At 38.4% G+C, this 16,722-nt stretch overlaps 1 protein-coding gene across 9 annotated transcripts in view; it reads left to right on the top strand.

The window, feature by feature from the left end:
* Nucleotides 1–16,722, top strand: part of LOC106072481 (vascular endothelial growth factor receptor 1-like) — a 227,869-nt gene that overhangs the window by 198,678 nt on the left and 12,469 nt on the right. For all 9 annotated transcript variants that reach the window (XM_056043634.1, XM_056043602.1, XM_056043609.1 and 6 more), the window contains exon 7: nucleotides 11,085–11,108. In XM_056043634.1, the coding sequence (XP_055899609.1) occupies nucleotides 11,085–11,108 (24 nt within the window). The remainder of the gene's footprint in view (nucleotides 1–11,084; nucleotides 11,109–16,722) is intronic.

Raw genomic sequence — 16,722 nt, 5'->3', positions numbered from 1 at the left:
ATAACTTTTCCAAAGCAAAGTCTTTCTTAAAATAGTTATGATAAATTCATGTGAAATTACACAAACTCTGTCTGGAAAGGGGAAGGGCGGTAAAATGAAAACGATTAATCCTCGCTCCTTTTTATAATTTCTGCTAATGATTGCATTTTGCATTAAAGAATAGGGATTGGGCGACTCGATATAAGAATTTACTTTATAGCATATATAAATTATATTAGTGACAGATTTTTTTTATTTTGTAATTTCTTACTATAATACAAAAAGAAAAAGTATTGGTTTGTCCGATGGGGGGGGGGAAGGTGATTGCATGTATCGCACTTCCACCTGTTTATATTATATAGATATTCGACTAATTTTGTTCACATACTATGATTTCTCCCTAAAAGTAGGACCGCCCCCCCCCACTCAAAGGGTTTAGATGGGAAGGGCAGTAGAGGTATTCGCTCCTCCCCTTCCAATCGGCCAAAGATGAACGACATAATATAAAGATTTGTTGAAATAGCAATAAAAAGTTTTAATCATATAGATATTTAATTGATTCTGTTAGCAAGCTGTGATTTCTACAAATAAATAGGACCGCCCCCCCCACTCGAAAGTTTATGGTGGGGGGAGGGCGGATTGATGCCATCGCCCCCTCCCGACCCTACCAAAGCGGCCAAAATACTAGAAGGGGGGGGGGGCGAAATAATCTAAAAATAGGTTGAAATATAAATAATTAGTATATATTATTAACATAAGTAATAAATTCGTATACAAATTGTGTGAATTCTATACTAAAATTCGTCCCTTGGGGGGGGGGGGGGGTGGGGGGGTCAGACGAGTGGAGGGGGGGCGATCGCCCCTACCGCCCCCCCCCCTGGATCCGACAGTGGCCCTTACTGGTGTATTTATGTTTCATAGCGCCCATACTGATTTCCAATGAAGCTTTAAAAAAAAAAACTACTCTCTTGCTTTCGTATCTGTATTAATTGGTCAATAATTAATTTAATTTGTGTGTACTTAAAAACAAGGGGCTCATAATGAGCACAATACCACGTAAGGTGAATGAATTTGAAATAAAATACTCGAATCTATTTTCTACTTTTGACTCGATACCGACACCTAGTGTGAGTCAGTTACCAATGTGTTATACAGTAATGGACGAGGAAGTCCGCCGTTACACAGTTCATCGATATGTGCGACCTTAGATTTGGGTTAGGTATTAATCATTTTTTAAAAGCAGAGTATGTTTTTTTTTCTTTTGATACAGTCCTGTATACACTCGAAATTATAAAGTAAAACTAACAAAAGATCTCGTGTGTACGTGCGGTGTGAGAGGGGGCGATCGCGTTGTTGAGATGAGCTGTCACAGCCCAGCTTATAGTAGCACACCACACCACTGTGCTGCCACTGCTTCCACACCACTGTGCTGCCACTGCTTCCACACCACTGTGCTGCCACTGCTTCACTCTCGGCCATCCGTCGCATCTTTGAAATTTGGTTGAATATCTATGAATATTTATGGTTATTTGTGAAAGTCCGTCGTAACTTCAAGTCGTAGTTTAACAGACCCGTCGTTAAGTGACATTTCCCTGTGCATATTTCATTAGAAAAGTTACCAATACGGACTTCACATTTTTTGTGTGCATTAGTTTGCCTTTTGAGTGGCCTTAACTCTGCGGTTGAAATTAATGGATTATATATCTTTTATTGGAAACTTCACACTGGGTAACAAGATGGATGCTGAATAAGCCCTACGACACAGAGCATGTGATAAATTAAAATATCTGCTGTTAAATGTCAGCATCGTGTGACATGGATGTCAAATATTTCACTCTCTAGCGTTTCACATGACATATATCTTGTGTCCATACGTCACTTCTTGCGTGTCGTACGATGTCATCTCTTGGCGTTCGGTAAACAGCAGACGATGGACAGCAGTATTGAATGGGGGGGGGGGCTGCGTTCTTGACGACACAGACAGAAGGTCATGAAGGACACATTCTGTACAATCGGCGAAATTAGTTTCTTATTTATTTTAATATATTTATCACGCGTCGCTGTTGTATCAGGGGCGGCGCATTGATATGGGCGGGAAGCTTGAGACATTGAGACATAATTAGCTAAATAAGGTTACCAAATACCTAAACACCTAGACTGTAAGGAACTATTTGATGATCACTGCACTGATGCTTCCCCCCCCCCCTCTCTCTCTCCTTTTCTTTCACTGAAACCTATTTGACCAATCGGAACGTCTTTAGGTGAAGCAGTGGCGTAGTAACCAAGTATCGAAGTGATTCATTGACCACAAATAAATGTCCATAAACCTTACAAGAATTTCATAAAGTGATAAAAAATGAAGTATGTAACAAATTTGAATGTTACAAATTCCTACACAATTTCATTTAGCTACCTTGGCATATTCATGTTTTTGGAATTTATATTCGGGCGTATATGTAACTAAAAGTATGACATTACAAATCAATGTGAACATTATGAATGTAATATGAACACCATTGTTATCAAAGTGTTTTAGGTAATTATGGAAAGTGTTCTATTTAGATAAAACGAAAAAAAAATGACATTATGATCAATGAATAAATAAAAATTAGTATGCACTTTGTACGCTACTCGATAAATTAATGTTTTGTGTTTCTTGGTTCTTTTTAGATATTTATTTCTTTGATTGATACTACTGTAATCTTTTATATGTTAAAACACACACATATTGACCATGTGCCGACAAATTCAGGACCACCAAGACCCAATTTCTTATTGTTGCTTTTACATCATATACAAATACGTCTAATGGGTTGCCTTAATCAGCCAGGAAAACCAACGACTTAGCAGAGTTAAAGTCACTTATTAACATGCAGGACTAGATTGACACATGAAGTGCGTAGGAAGTAACGTCTGTAATCTATAAGATAAGATTATCAGCAAAGTTTCCAGTGGCATTGGATGCATTCTGTTTCTTTATTTCTTACTCTGCTACTCAAAGTTTCTTCTTCTGGGTGATCAGTTACTCGTTGGGATTGTTACAAGTTACTGAAGTCGTTTTATGTCACTTGCTGTTCCTTCTACTGAGCAAGATAGGACAAACAACTTACACACTTCTGACTTTCTTTTACTCGGACATTCAGGAAACAGTAAATTAGTAAATCAGTAGGTAGTCCTAGGTACTATAGTAAAACAAAAGTAAAGTACCACTTTCAGATCTTGTGATCTATAGGGCTGATGATGTTAACATCATATCTGTTTCTTTGACCAACGTTTAACGAGCAGGGTGTTATGTGGCTAGCACAACGACCAACCACATCTTCATTCCTCAACTAAAGTCAGGTACGCATTAGAGTTGGGTGGACTCAGGGGCGCCCTAAAAAACCCGAAATTCAAAATCAGTCTTCACCGACATTCGAACCGAGGACCAAGCGATTAAACACTCAGCCACCGCGCCCCCCCCCCCCCCCCAGTAGTTACTACACTAACGGATAAAATATTAAAAAGCTGATATTTACTGTTAAGAACTAATGGAAACAGATTTTCGAACATCTATATTCAAGTCACAAGTTCTGTGAACAGTAAATCAACAGGTTTAGTAGACAGAAGTGAAGCAAATCAGCAATTTCAGTGAACGCGATCAATAATTTAGTGAACAAAACTGAAAGAAGGCAACAAGGTCAGTGAGCAGAAGTGAAAGTGAGAATTTGTTTCGTTCTCTGGATATCTGCCAAAGCTGACAACTCTCCGAAGATAAGCTAATTATTTGATATCACAGTTTACGACCATAATGACGTCACACTCGCTTGTGGACCTAAACAAGACTGTTTATGTTCTTTAACACAATTACTGACACACACTCACACACACACTTACATAGATCTACTCCAATTTATAAGTCATTGTACCATGTCAGCACTTTGTGCGCGTGGGCTGGAATATTGGGGGAAGCGGCTTTGAGGAGTTATGAAAGCCTGCGGACATAGGTAATCAGCAAATAATTCTGTGCTGTTTGGGATAGCTCTCTGGAGGGAGGAGGAACCCCGCTGCTTCATGTTGATTGTAGCACAAAAATATGGGAAAAAACAACGAATCCCGCCCCCGTGTGTTCACCCATCTCTGTTGGCCACGTGGAGTGGTGAATAAACGGTAGCGCCACTCTACATCCCTCCCCAGGTACTCGGGGGCTGAATGAATGTCGTTCCAGCTGGGTCGAGGGTAAAGATCAAACAACGAACGTAAATATCAATATGGCGATATCACGTGAATGACAAAAAGAGAAAGTAGGTCACGCGGGAGTGTGATCGTCTGCAAGTGTTGAAGCTATTATGTTTATTGAATTTAATGTACTCTCCCTTTAATTACAATGCGATATTAATATCTGGGGGATAGTTTGCTGTTGTATCAATCTCCTGAGCATATTCCCCTTTACAATCTAATCATATCAAACTGACCTATAAAATGCTGACACTTTTCCCGCCAAATGTTGCATTGTAAGGATCGTCACATTCTCCGCTAAACATAGCTTCCTTCCTGTTATTAGTTTCACAATTCCAAGGAGATTTCACAGTTGCTCGAGATTGAAAGAAGATTACAACAATTAGATTAGGAGTTAATATCTTTTTTTGATTTCTCCCATTTGACTTGTTTTATGTTGACAGAAGAATGGATTTCATGACCAACTAGCAAGACAACCATTTTGTGATGACGTAATGAGCCATTTCCATATGGTATGTTGTTATCATTGAGACAGAACGGATTATACACATTTAAGAAAGGTTATAATCTCAACACATAAAGTAACCTCTCCCCGGACTATATACAACACACCTTCCGGACTGTATAAAGTATGCCATCCGGACAATATACAGCACACCATAGTAACAGTTTGAGTACAGCAATCCTATGTGGGAAGGCTAAGTGCGCTTGAACTTGTCTTGGCTACCTAGAAGGGGGCTCGAGGTTCGACACCCGACTCGGGCAGAGTTGTGTTTACTGAGCTGCCTAAAGGCCTAAAGGCAGCACAGAAAAGCAAAGATACCCCCTCCCCTCCCACTGGTCCACAAATGAGATTGAAAAGAAATTCCAAAGCATTACTAAGACTTGTGTTTAGGTCAGAAGATTACTAAGATTTAGGAGTACAGTATTGGACGCGACTACCCGACGACAGGCGCCATTGTCGAAAATAAATGTGAAAAGAGCACTGGCAGACATCAGTTTTGTCTGCGTCGGGTGTCCATACATAATATGAGGATCGCCAAAACAATGTCGGTTAAATAATGTATTGGCTGGCAAAAAAAAAAAAAAAAGTAAAATATGGTAATTACTTCTAATTTACAGACGTTTCTCCAAACAATATTATTAAACTCGCATGAATACATTTATAGATCTTCGATCAAATTAAATAATACAATTAAGTTGTTCTTATTCATTGGTTCCTTTGTGAGATTCAGGCAACTATTGCCAAAAATGTAAATGTTTCTAGAATATTGAAGTGGTCTATCTAGAAATGTTTATAAAATGTGTTCAATAAAAGAAAGATTGTGCCTTACCTTTGAATGGGGGCGACCCAATGCAAAAGAAATATTACTAATACCCAAATATAAGAAAAATTCAATATAGTTGTTAGTTTCGATAGTTTCGGTAAATAAAAAACAAAACAACTTAATTTATTCAATTAATATTGAAATGGTCATTCGGGAAATGGAAATTAAATGCAAGATTTCGTCTCAATAGAATTATAAACATTTTTGTATAAGAAACATGCCATGCAGTATACAAAACGTGAGTTAATGGTAGGAATTAAAACAAAAATTTCATGATTGAGAACAAGTTTCCGAAGCTTTAATTACCAAGTGTCTGGAAGTTTACTTATAACATGGAGTGAAATCTCTAACTCTGGACAACACACCTCGAGACAGTAGGCTACCTCCGTTTGAGAACCCGCTGTTCGGAGCCTTAAAACACATGCAACTAACAAACACACACGCACACACACCAACTTGTTGCCATCCAACTAATCACAATTCTCGTTTGTTTTCATTATCGGAAGAGAGCGGGATGTTTACTTTCATTCTCCCCGGCGCCCAGATAATCTGACCAACTCCCACGAGTTCTCTCGGCTATTAGCGGCACGTGCACACAATCACACACACACATACACAGGATTATTTTTAATCATAATCGGTTAATATCCTGCGAGATAAAATTGTAAAAAAAATGCACACCAATTTTATGTACAAAATTATCATACATAATGCTTATGTATTTCAACTGTCTTATCGTAATCAAAATGGACAGATACCTTTAGTGATATTATCAAGGTTAGAGTTATAGTTAAGGTTAGGGTTATAGTTAAGGTGAATTCATTCATTTGCCTCCAGAAAAAGATGAGGAAAATCCCCTGAAGACCTTTCACCAATGGATAGCCATTTACTCAAAAGGCTTAATTGAGGAATGTTTTGTTTAAGCCCGTGAATGTTCTGTGAAGTGGAAGATCTTAAAATGACAACCATTACAGACTCTCCACCAGATGGAACACCTGCCCACATACCCACCTAAACCGAGTTGACCCGGTCAGTTATAGGATTGTTTTTTCTTTGCACATCATCATGACAGGCTTTAGGGCGCAAGGGGTTAAAGCTGGGAACACGTACCGCCCCTGGCTCGCCTTCTGAAGTGTCCCAAAAATAGGCTAAAAATATTCTTGAACCTTGTACGTCAAATGAAGTGTGACTGCTCACATGAAGAGGTTGCTGACATGATCACACCTTCACCTCTCTCTTAGTCTGTTGGAGCGTTAGGGCACCACACAAGAACTGTCGACCGTCTTTCTCCACTCATCACTGTCTTTTGCCTTGGATAAAATCTCTTTCAATGACAGGCCCGTTCATTCTTTTATCTTGTCTTCCCTGTCTGCCTCTTCTTCTTTTTCCTGATAATGTTACCTGAAGAAAAGGTTTTTGCGAGCCCCGAACAAATGGCCATAGAGTTTGTATTTTTTTTTTGTACAATTGCTACTAGGTCATCGTGGGGTCCAATCGCTGCAGTAACCCTGTCTCTAAATCTCTTCGTTTGTGATGCGGTCTTTAAATAAGATACCTTGAAACTTTTTGTAGCATCTCAATTCCATTGCTAGGATCCTCCTCTCTAGCTCTGCAGTCAGCGTTCTAGACTCGCAAGCATATAAAAATGTGACCAGGACCAGGGAGCGCATCAGTCTGATTTTGGTGTTGAGGGCTAGGCCTTTGTCTTTCCATGTTGTCTTTAGTTGTGAAAATGAATAGGTAGCTTACATGATAAGGTAATAAAACTGTTAGGGTTAGGGCTGTCGTACTTCCACCAGAAACCCACTTCTTTCCACAATGAATGCGGTTCGGAAGTGAGCCCCCAATTATATTTAGAAATTATTTTCGACGTTCTACTTCCTGCGCCAAGTCGTTCTGAACCTGAGGCTTTTTTCAACTTATTTGCTAGTTCAAAGCCTACAGAGAAAAACAGAAACAAAAAGTTTTGTAAAGACTTCATTTCCACTCGCTCGATTGTCTTATAATTACATCTGGCTCCATCGTGTCATTGTTTTGTCGAAATGTGGAAGACAAGATTTGAATTTGTTTTCATTCCCTTCTTGATATTTTGTTGATCAAAGTGTATAAAAACAAAAACATCTTACGTCATATCCTCACGTGCGCAAGTTCTTAAAAGATTATTGACAACTTTAAACAAAACAAACACACACTCACACGTCAATGACAAATGACATAATGTGACATACATGTGAGTTTTGCAGTTGGCATTCTGCAGACACAAGCAGGTAACACAGCTAGTTAAATAAGTCGTCATTTCTGGACGTGACAAACAGTTCACGCGCAGCCTCGTGATTCTGACATTTCCTGTCTGCAGTTTATCTAATCTTCTAGTCTACCCATTAATCTGCATGGCCCTTCAGGACGCTGTTTCACTTCATTCTAATTATCAACTAGAGAAACGATGTAAGTAAACAACTTTAGAACCACTGAGGCTATAAATAGAAAAAGAAAGCCGCGTGTGTAAGATACAAGTCTAATGAAGAAAGTTTCCACTTAAAAACAGCATCAAAATAAAAGATAAACAGTTTCTAGAGACTGGGCGAGCTAGGGGAGATAACATTGATAACATGGGAGATAAGTCTGATGACAGAAACACAGACTGCAGATAAAGGGAAATCTTGTGTGTGAAAAAATAATATTATTACTTATTGCAGACTTAATGGCAGTCTAAAAACGAGAGGTTTAGATCCAGGATAATTGTCTTCCGTTTTTTTCAAATAATGACTAGTTTTGTTATCTCCCAATTTTGAGGATAACATTTCAAGACGGTTGCCCCCCCCCCCCCCAAATTGTCCAGAACATTGCTTCGTTGTATTGAAGCGAGTGCAAGGCGTAGTGCGCATGCGTAGTGTAGAGCGATGAGCAGCTTTACTTTTTGTAAATATACTTTGTGATTTTAATCAAAGGAAAAGAAGTTACAAAAGATTACATTTGTTTGTCCCCCAAGACGTACGTGCGGGTCAGAAAGTAATACCAGAAAAGTTTTGGAGTAAATTTCATTGTGCTTTTTCCTCCTAGCAGGAGGCACGGGAGGAATGGAGATGGACGGTCGACAAATCTTGCTTGGTGCCCCAACGGTCCAACAGACTAAGGGATAGGTAAAGGTAAAGGTAAAAGGAGGCACTGTGGCTGAGTGGTAAAGGGCTAAGCTTTCGAACCCGGGTTCGAATCCTGATGAAGACTAGAACCTTTTATTTCTGAATCTTAAGGCGTCTCTGAGGCCACCCAGCTCTAAGGTCGTTGTGCTGGCCAGATGACACTCTCATTAACCGTGAGCCACAGAAACAGATGACCTGTATCTGCCCTAGAGATCGCTGTTTTCCCCCAAGCATTGCAGGGCTTATACGCTTATATTGCGATATGTTGCGATATATTTCACCTATAGATAAACATCCAATGTACACTTGTCTTGGTACCTTCACGCGCACAGCACGTGACAGTGGTCTTGGTAATGTACCACTGCTTCTTGTACTGACATCCTCTAACCGAATGATGCTGACATCTTGAGTAGTAGTTTTTAAAAGTGATTTGTTAAGGAAGCTAATTAATAGTTCTGTTACAGAGTTAAGTTCAGTATAGACTAATCTTTCAAATCAATCACGGAGTTTTAAAAAAAAGAAAAAAATGCCTTGAATTTCTTATTGCATTGACTGGTTTCAGAGACATGTTGCATGTCAGATGTCTAATGTCAATGCTAGTATACGAAGCTTTATCATTCTCATGACATGTAATTAGATGTCAGGCTATTTCGGAAATGTCATTTAATATCATTGGAATTGATATGTGACCCCTCCCTCCTCCCAGCTTCGCATTTCTTGCATTGAGATTTGAAAATGAACATAGACAATGACATACACACACATACAAAAACACAGATATACATTCACACACGCACTCACACATTTACATTCACACACGCACTCACACATTGTTGGCGAAGGAAAAATTACAAAAACGCCACAAAAACTCCCGACTCCATTTCTTTTCATTTAACACCGCAGGGCGCCTACCCGCTGGCTCCCCATGACGCCTCCCCAATACAACAGCACTCAAAAACGTCGTTGATTCCAGGGTACAGTCATGGCAGACACTAGGAACTGGGAAGAACATTTTCATATTTCTTTGTGACTTTATTATCACTTCGCTACCTACAGACTTGACATCACTACAGTATAGGAGTATACATAATATAGGAATGGAAACTTTCAGTGTAATGTAGAATAGGTCCTTTTTTATAAAGAACTTATTTCAGTTTCAGTTTTAGAAAATTCCGTTTATTATATTGTATTACATTCTTTTTTACTTTTTAGGCCTATTATTTAAAATTAATTTTTTCTTAACTTTAAATTTGTATCCATTTTTATTAAAATATGTATTTACATTTTTTTAACATTTCAAAATCAAACAACTATAGTGAAGAATTTAGTTTCGGTCATTAGACTTCGGTGTTTAAATCTTTCAGCTTCTCTCCCCTGTTGTCAACAAACACGACCTAGTTATAATATCTATCTATTGCTATATTTGAAACACTACAACGGGGACATACATAACAACTGCAGTGGTGGACTAGTATGTCTTGCATCTCTTTTTCTCTCAATCACAAGTCCTTGATTCCTTTAATCTCTCTTACACTGGCTGCCTGGTCGTGCGGTTTGCGCGCTGGACTGTCGTTCAGACTTATAGATGGTCCCGAGTTCAAACCCTGATCGCTCTCATCGCCCTTAGACCTGCGGGAGGTTTGAACTAGGAAGTAAATTATCTTCAACTCTGAAGGAACATCCGAAATACGTCAAACATTGGACATCAACAAACTATAAGTACTGTGTGGTGGAAGCGCCATTTTGGCAGCCACTTAATTTAGTTGACTTAGCAACCACTCTAGTGATCAACTCGTTGTACCGAGATACTAAATCAACTGTCAAGGAACACGCGCACATACGCACCGACACATACACACAGGGTATAAAAGAAACGAAATGTGGAATTATACACATTTACCTTAGTAGTGAACTTTTGCCAACAGTAGTGACTCGTTTTTGTTGAACCGAAAGCAGGGTTGGTGCGACGTGTTGATAAAGGGGCGCCACGTGTTAAGAAGAGAGGGGGCGCATGTTTGTTGAGAAAGGAGAAACTACGATTTTTTTTTTGATTTTTTTTTTGAAGACCAACACTTCGTTGTATAACTAATGTTGTTAGAATCAAAATGTTAATCTATGTAAAAAGGTTCTATATTACTGTGTAAACTATACACACACACACACACACACAAAGAGAGAGGGGGGATAGAGAGTCAGAAAAAGGAGAGAGAGAGAGTCAGAAAGAGGAAGAGAGAGCGTTCGAAAGGTTGAGAAGGATATATATATAGAGAGAGAGATAAAGGGAGAATGGAATTGCAATTAAAATGACAGCCGCTATCGACCATCCAAATGTAGATCTGGTAGATACCTTTATTAACTATTGGCACATTGAAAACAATCATTAGTGTTTTATTTCATTTCATTTCTCTTCTTTCTACAGGAGACAGTAACAATGTCAAGAGGGGTAAGTCTGTTTGTACTTTATAGAAATTTTGAATTATTTAAAAATTATCGGAGTTGCTGTCCCTGAAAACCTCTTAATATTCTGATTCCATTAAAAGACTCGAACAATGTTTATTTAATTTTCGAAACCTTTTTACATTAAAAACTGTTTGTATAACATCATTTATCTTTTCAACATATTTTTGTTCTAGGTATTTTTTTTTAAACTTCAGCCCATTTCTTAGGCTGCATCTTTAACATCTTCCTCGTCTTCTCTTTCTTTCTCTACACACACACACCCACACACATACACACACACACACACACACACACACACACACACACACACACGTCCTAATGCCATTTTGTATGATGGATCACAGAACCCATAAAAAAAAAGAAAATTTTTGATTAAAAAAAAATTAATCCTGATTGAAATATAAATTATCTGTTTTCTGCACTCAACATTTTTGTGTGTGTAAATGTCTAGAAAAAAAAAAGGATTTTAAAATAATTACATCAAATATCAATTTTTTATTTTTGCTTTTTTTAAAAATATGTTTGAGTCCAGCGTAAAACACTTCTTGGATGGAATACAAATGACCGTCTTCATTGTCTGTTCTGGTGTCCACTTAGATACAAAAAAAAATGTACGCTGTGGTTTGGGTCATTTCATAAATAAAAACATAATTTTTAAAAAATGTATTGTAATATAAATATAAAATCGAAATAAAACAAAAGTTTTGATTGTAACTTAAAAAAATGTTGAATAAAACTATTTCAAGAAAACATTTGATCTGATGTGATCGTGCTCTGACTCACATCTAAAATCCTAATATCTGGAACTCTATAGACAACAAGAGACTCTGTCGAGCTAAGAAACTAACCCTAAACCCAGTCACCTTTGAACCCTCAGTTTCCATGTCCATCCCTATCTTCCACTCATGTGCTCCACACTTCTGTTTCCTTGGCCTCCATCCTCCTCATGTCTCCACTGTTCAGTCAAACTCATGTTCCTTTCTGGCGCCCTGTCACGCAACTTTGACCTTTGACCCTTTCATTGCCGTCATTTATTTCTCCCTTCCTTTTCTTTTATCGCCCTCCTAGTCCCCCCCCCACCTCTTATACGCTGGAAAAACTCGCCACTATTTGTTAGATGCTCGGTCAGTCAGATACAAAAAAAGGCACAGCACAGAAAAGAGATACTAGAGAGAGATAATAAGGTAGAAAGAGTGAAAAGAGATATAGATAAGAAGCGAGAGAGAGAGAGAGATGAAGATAAAGACTTAAAGACTTAAAGATAAAGGAAATCGCCAATCAGAAAGTCTATATAAAAAAGGCAACGAGACGAGCTAATGAGTTATTCTCATGGAAAGAAAGAAATTTGTGCCGAACACGAGAGAGAGAGAGAGAGAGAGAGAGAGAGAGAGGTAACAATGCAAGAAGGAGAAGAGCGCCAAAGAAAGAGCGAAGTCAATGTAAATGAAAAGAGACTTTATTCAATTGACTTTATTACACTCAGAAGTTTTTTTACTCGCTTCAGGTTAGGAAAAAAGAAAATGAAACCTTTGGACAAATGACGTATGCGAAGGTCAAGGACATCAGACGTGGCTAATTAGTCATGAAGCATATAGTAATGGTCATAAAGAAATATATTAATAATGGACAAGGGCATTAGCTCTATGCATGAACATCGGATGTTAGCGATTTGCCGAGTCAAAGATATTGGCCATGAGCAAGGACACTCAATAGCCATTTACAAATATTATAGCCTTCATCAATGATTTTGCCATAGACCCGGATAATGATAAAGACAAGGATATTGTCAAAGACCAGGAAAATGCTAAAGATAGGATATCCCATAGACCAGGATACCAGTCATGATAGTTTTAGAGTTGTAATTGAGTTGCCAATTCGTTGACCTCGAGCTGGAGGCCATATTCATTGTGAGCAAGTAGGGCACAACCAACAGTACAGCTCTGTTGGAACTATTTCTTTTGTTATTGTATGAGACAGTAGAGGCCATCAGACGTCACCAAGCAAACAGTACAGAGAAGCTCTGTTGGAACTATTTCTTTTGTTATTGTATGAGACAGTAGAGGCCATCAGACGTCACCAAGCAAACAGTACAGAGAAGCTCTGTTGGAACTATTTCTTTTGTTATTGTATGAGACAGTAGAGGCCATCAGACGTCACCAAGCAAACAGTACAGAGAAGCTCTGTTGGAACTATTTCTTTTGTTATTGTATGAGACAGTAGAGGCCATCAGACGTCACCAAGCAAACAGTACAGAGAAGCTCTGTTGGAACTATTTCTTTTGTTATTGTATGAGACAGTAGAGGCCATCAGACGTCACCAAGCAAACAGTACAGAGAAGCTCTGTTGGAACTATTTCTTTTCTTATTGTATGAGACAGTGGAGGCCATCAGACGTCACCAAGCAAACAGTACAGAGAAGCTCTGTTGGAACTATTTCTTTTGTTATTGTATGAGACAGTAGAGGCCATCAGACGTCACCAAGCAAACAGTACAGAGAAGCTCTGTTGGAACTATTTCTTTTGTTATTGTATGAGACAGTAGAGGCCATCAGACGTCACCAAGCAAACAGTACAGAGAAGCTCTGTTGGAACTATTTCTTTTGTTATTGTATGAGACAGTAGAGGCCATCAGACGTCACCAAGCAAACAGTACAGAGAAGCTCTGTTGGAACTATTTCTTTTGTTATTGTATGAGACAGTAGAGGCCATCAGACGTCACCAAGCAAACAGTACAGAGAAGCTCTGTTGGAACTATTTCTTTTGTTATTGTATGAGACAGTAGAGGCCATCAGACGTCACCAAGCAAACAGTACAGAGAAGCTCTGTTGGAACTATTTCTTTTGTTATTGTATGAGACAGTAGAGGCCATCAGACGTCACCAAGCAAACAGTACAGAGAAGCTCTGTTGGAACTATTTCTTTTGTTATTGTATGAGACAGTAGAGGCCATCAGACGTCACCAAGCAAACAGTACAGAGAAGCCCTGTTGGAACTATTTCTTTTGTTATTGTATGAGACAGTAGAGGCCATCAGACGTCACCAAGCAAACAGTACAGAGAAGCTCTGTTGGAACTATTTCTTTTGTTATTGTATGAGACAGTAGAGGCCATCAGACGTCACCAAGCAAACAGTACAGAGAAGCTCTGTTGGAACTATTTCTTTTGTTATTGTATGAGACAGTAGAGGCCATCAGACGTCACCAAGCAAACGCCGTGAAGCGTTTGGAGCAGTGTGGGACATATAAAGCACACTGATCATCCACTGCACTCCAGCTACAGTTGTCTGGACCCTGTTCTGCCACCGGAATCAGCCGGCATTGGGCGAGAGCATGATGCTAATGTAGCGCCAATCTCCCAAAACCTTTATCAACTTTCATTGCGCAAGCCACTCATTCTCATACTGACATATATATTGCTTTTATTATTATATTCAAGCGTCCGGAGACTAGAGAATCACATGTTATAGTTGTCACCAATATATTATATCTATACACACAAGCCTACAATAGAACAGATTATTTATACATTAGTTTGGGATTACAGTTGCTGTGATTTGGACCCGAGGTAATTAATATTCTAGGGATTACTGAACAGATTTATTTCTTCCATTATTTTGCTTTTGATAATTTAAGTTTTCGAAGAGCGTCTGTGTTTCTCTTTTTCTTTCTTTTCGTTCTCTCTTTTCATATCACATTTTCTCTTTCATCGAAGCTCTCTTTCTCCTTCTCTTGCAGCACCATAGGGGCTAATTTGAGATATTAGAGTCCTTGAAATATTATCTAAATAACTGTTTTGTGTGTGTTTAAGTTAAAAGATATTCCCTCCAGACAAGCAGTGCTACAGTGCTACAGTGCTACATTGTAACATGTGGACATGAATTACTGCCAGACACAGACGTCTTTACGTCCACAAAGTTAAGAAAATAAAATTAAATAAAAAGCAAAGGGAAGTAATAATTAAAAGTGTTTCATTGAAAGAAAGTAACTGCTGACTTCTCATTGCTTCGCTCACATTAGAATAGAGTTATCGTCCATTGTAATGGTAATGTTAAGCCCATAAGGCCGAGCTCTAAATGATCAATATCATTAGAATGTATTAGGGAGTCAATGAGTGGCCTGTAGATGTTGCACTCTGGAGTTAATACATTCAATGATTTATGAATGAGCTGTATACACGCTTACCTTATTGGAACCAAGGATCATTTGTTGGATGTTTTATAAATACAGTTAAGGTGCAAACAACAATAATTCGTTCAAGGCTAGCAACTATACTGGTCAACCTACACTCTCAATCTTAGTAGTTAAAGCTATAGCCAGATATATATGGAATAACAAAATAATTGAGAAAGTCAAGTCATTGTACAATATTTGTTATATGAATGTTAGATATTGATTGCCATATCTTGTGTTCATCAGATTCTCTTTTTGATTCAGCTATATGGAAGTTGGAATCAAAATATAATTGGGTAGAAATAATTCCATTGTTTGAGGAAGAGAGATTAATCTCAATGTAAATAATGTCCATTTAAATGCTACTTACTATCAAATTTAGTTATAATATTTAATCTAAAATCGCTTTTCTATTTGTGCTGTTGGTCTGTCTTGTCTGTCCGTCTGTCTATCACTTTTACATTTGAAATCCTTAAAGTGCTTTTGAAAGTCTGATTAACACAATCGCCTGTGACGTCCTGAAATTATTAACAATGATGGTTGCTGTGACAGTTTCGCGTAATCGAATCCCTCCACATTTCCAGGTCAGCAGCTGTTCTTAGCAGTATATCAAGAGAGAGACCGGTCTATTCGTTTATGTTATCCAGCGAGCTTTTCTTTGGACAAGCCTTTCTTTGTGCTCCCTCCACTGTACCTTGAAGGATGATCTTCTTTATGTATATATTTTTATATCTGCCCAAGACCTGGCTCAGTCACGGCTCCAAGGGAGGACTCAATACCATACCAGCCAGCCCAAAGCCTAACCCGGAAACATGGAATGAAACTAGATCTAGCAATGCCGCTAAATCAAGAACCTTTGTGAACGACATACGTACTGAAAATTCGACCCTAAGATCATCTATGTACTTACGTACGGTTAAGGCGGGGAAACACAGTGGAAACTGTATCGCTAGGGACTCACAGCTAGAGGAAATACTAGAAACAAAGGCTTGACGTCTAACACACACACACAGACTAATTCATTTGCCAAAATACACGATTGTTCAACAAGGAAGAAATCTCAACACGCTCGCGGCGTACAGTTGGTTATGATTTTGACCCGATAAGTATTTTTTTCTTCAAGATGAAAAAGGCAGTTAATTGATGATAATTGAACACGATTACATGATTACAACATATTATTTTACACACAAAAATGTATTGAAAAGAATAATGATGCTGTTATATTAACGAACTCGAGTTTCTGTTGGGATTTAAATTGTATTGTATGTATATACTGTGGGCCACACTCGTTCGTTTCATTTTGACAAATGTAAATCAATGTGACTGGAAGAGTACGTCGACATGAACTACGTGTGTCCTCTGTGAACAGCTCAGAATTGGTTGATCCCAAAGAATGAAACCTATATACACATACGCAATCTTCGTATAG

Source organism: Biomphalaria glabrata, chromosome 1 (genome assembly GCF_947242115.1).
Source record: "Biomphalaria glabrata chromosome 1, xgBioGlab47.1, whole genome shotgun sequence".
Lineage (NCBI taxonomy): Eukaryota > Metazoa > Mollusca > Gastropoda > Planorbidae > Biomphalaria > Biomphalaria glabrata.
The sequence above is the reverse complement of the archived record's forward strand: the minus strand, read 5'-3'. Positions and strand labels throughout refer to the sequence as shown.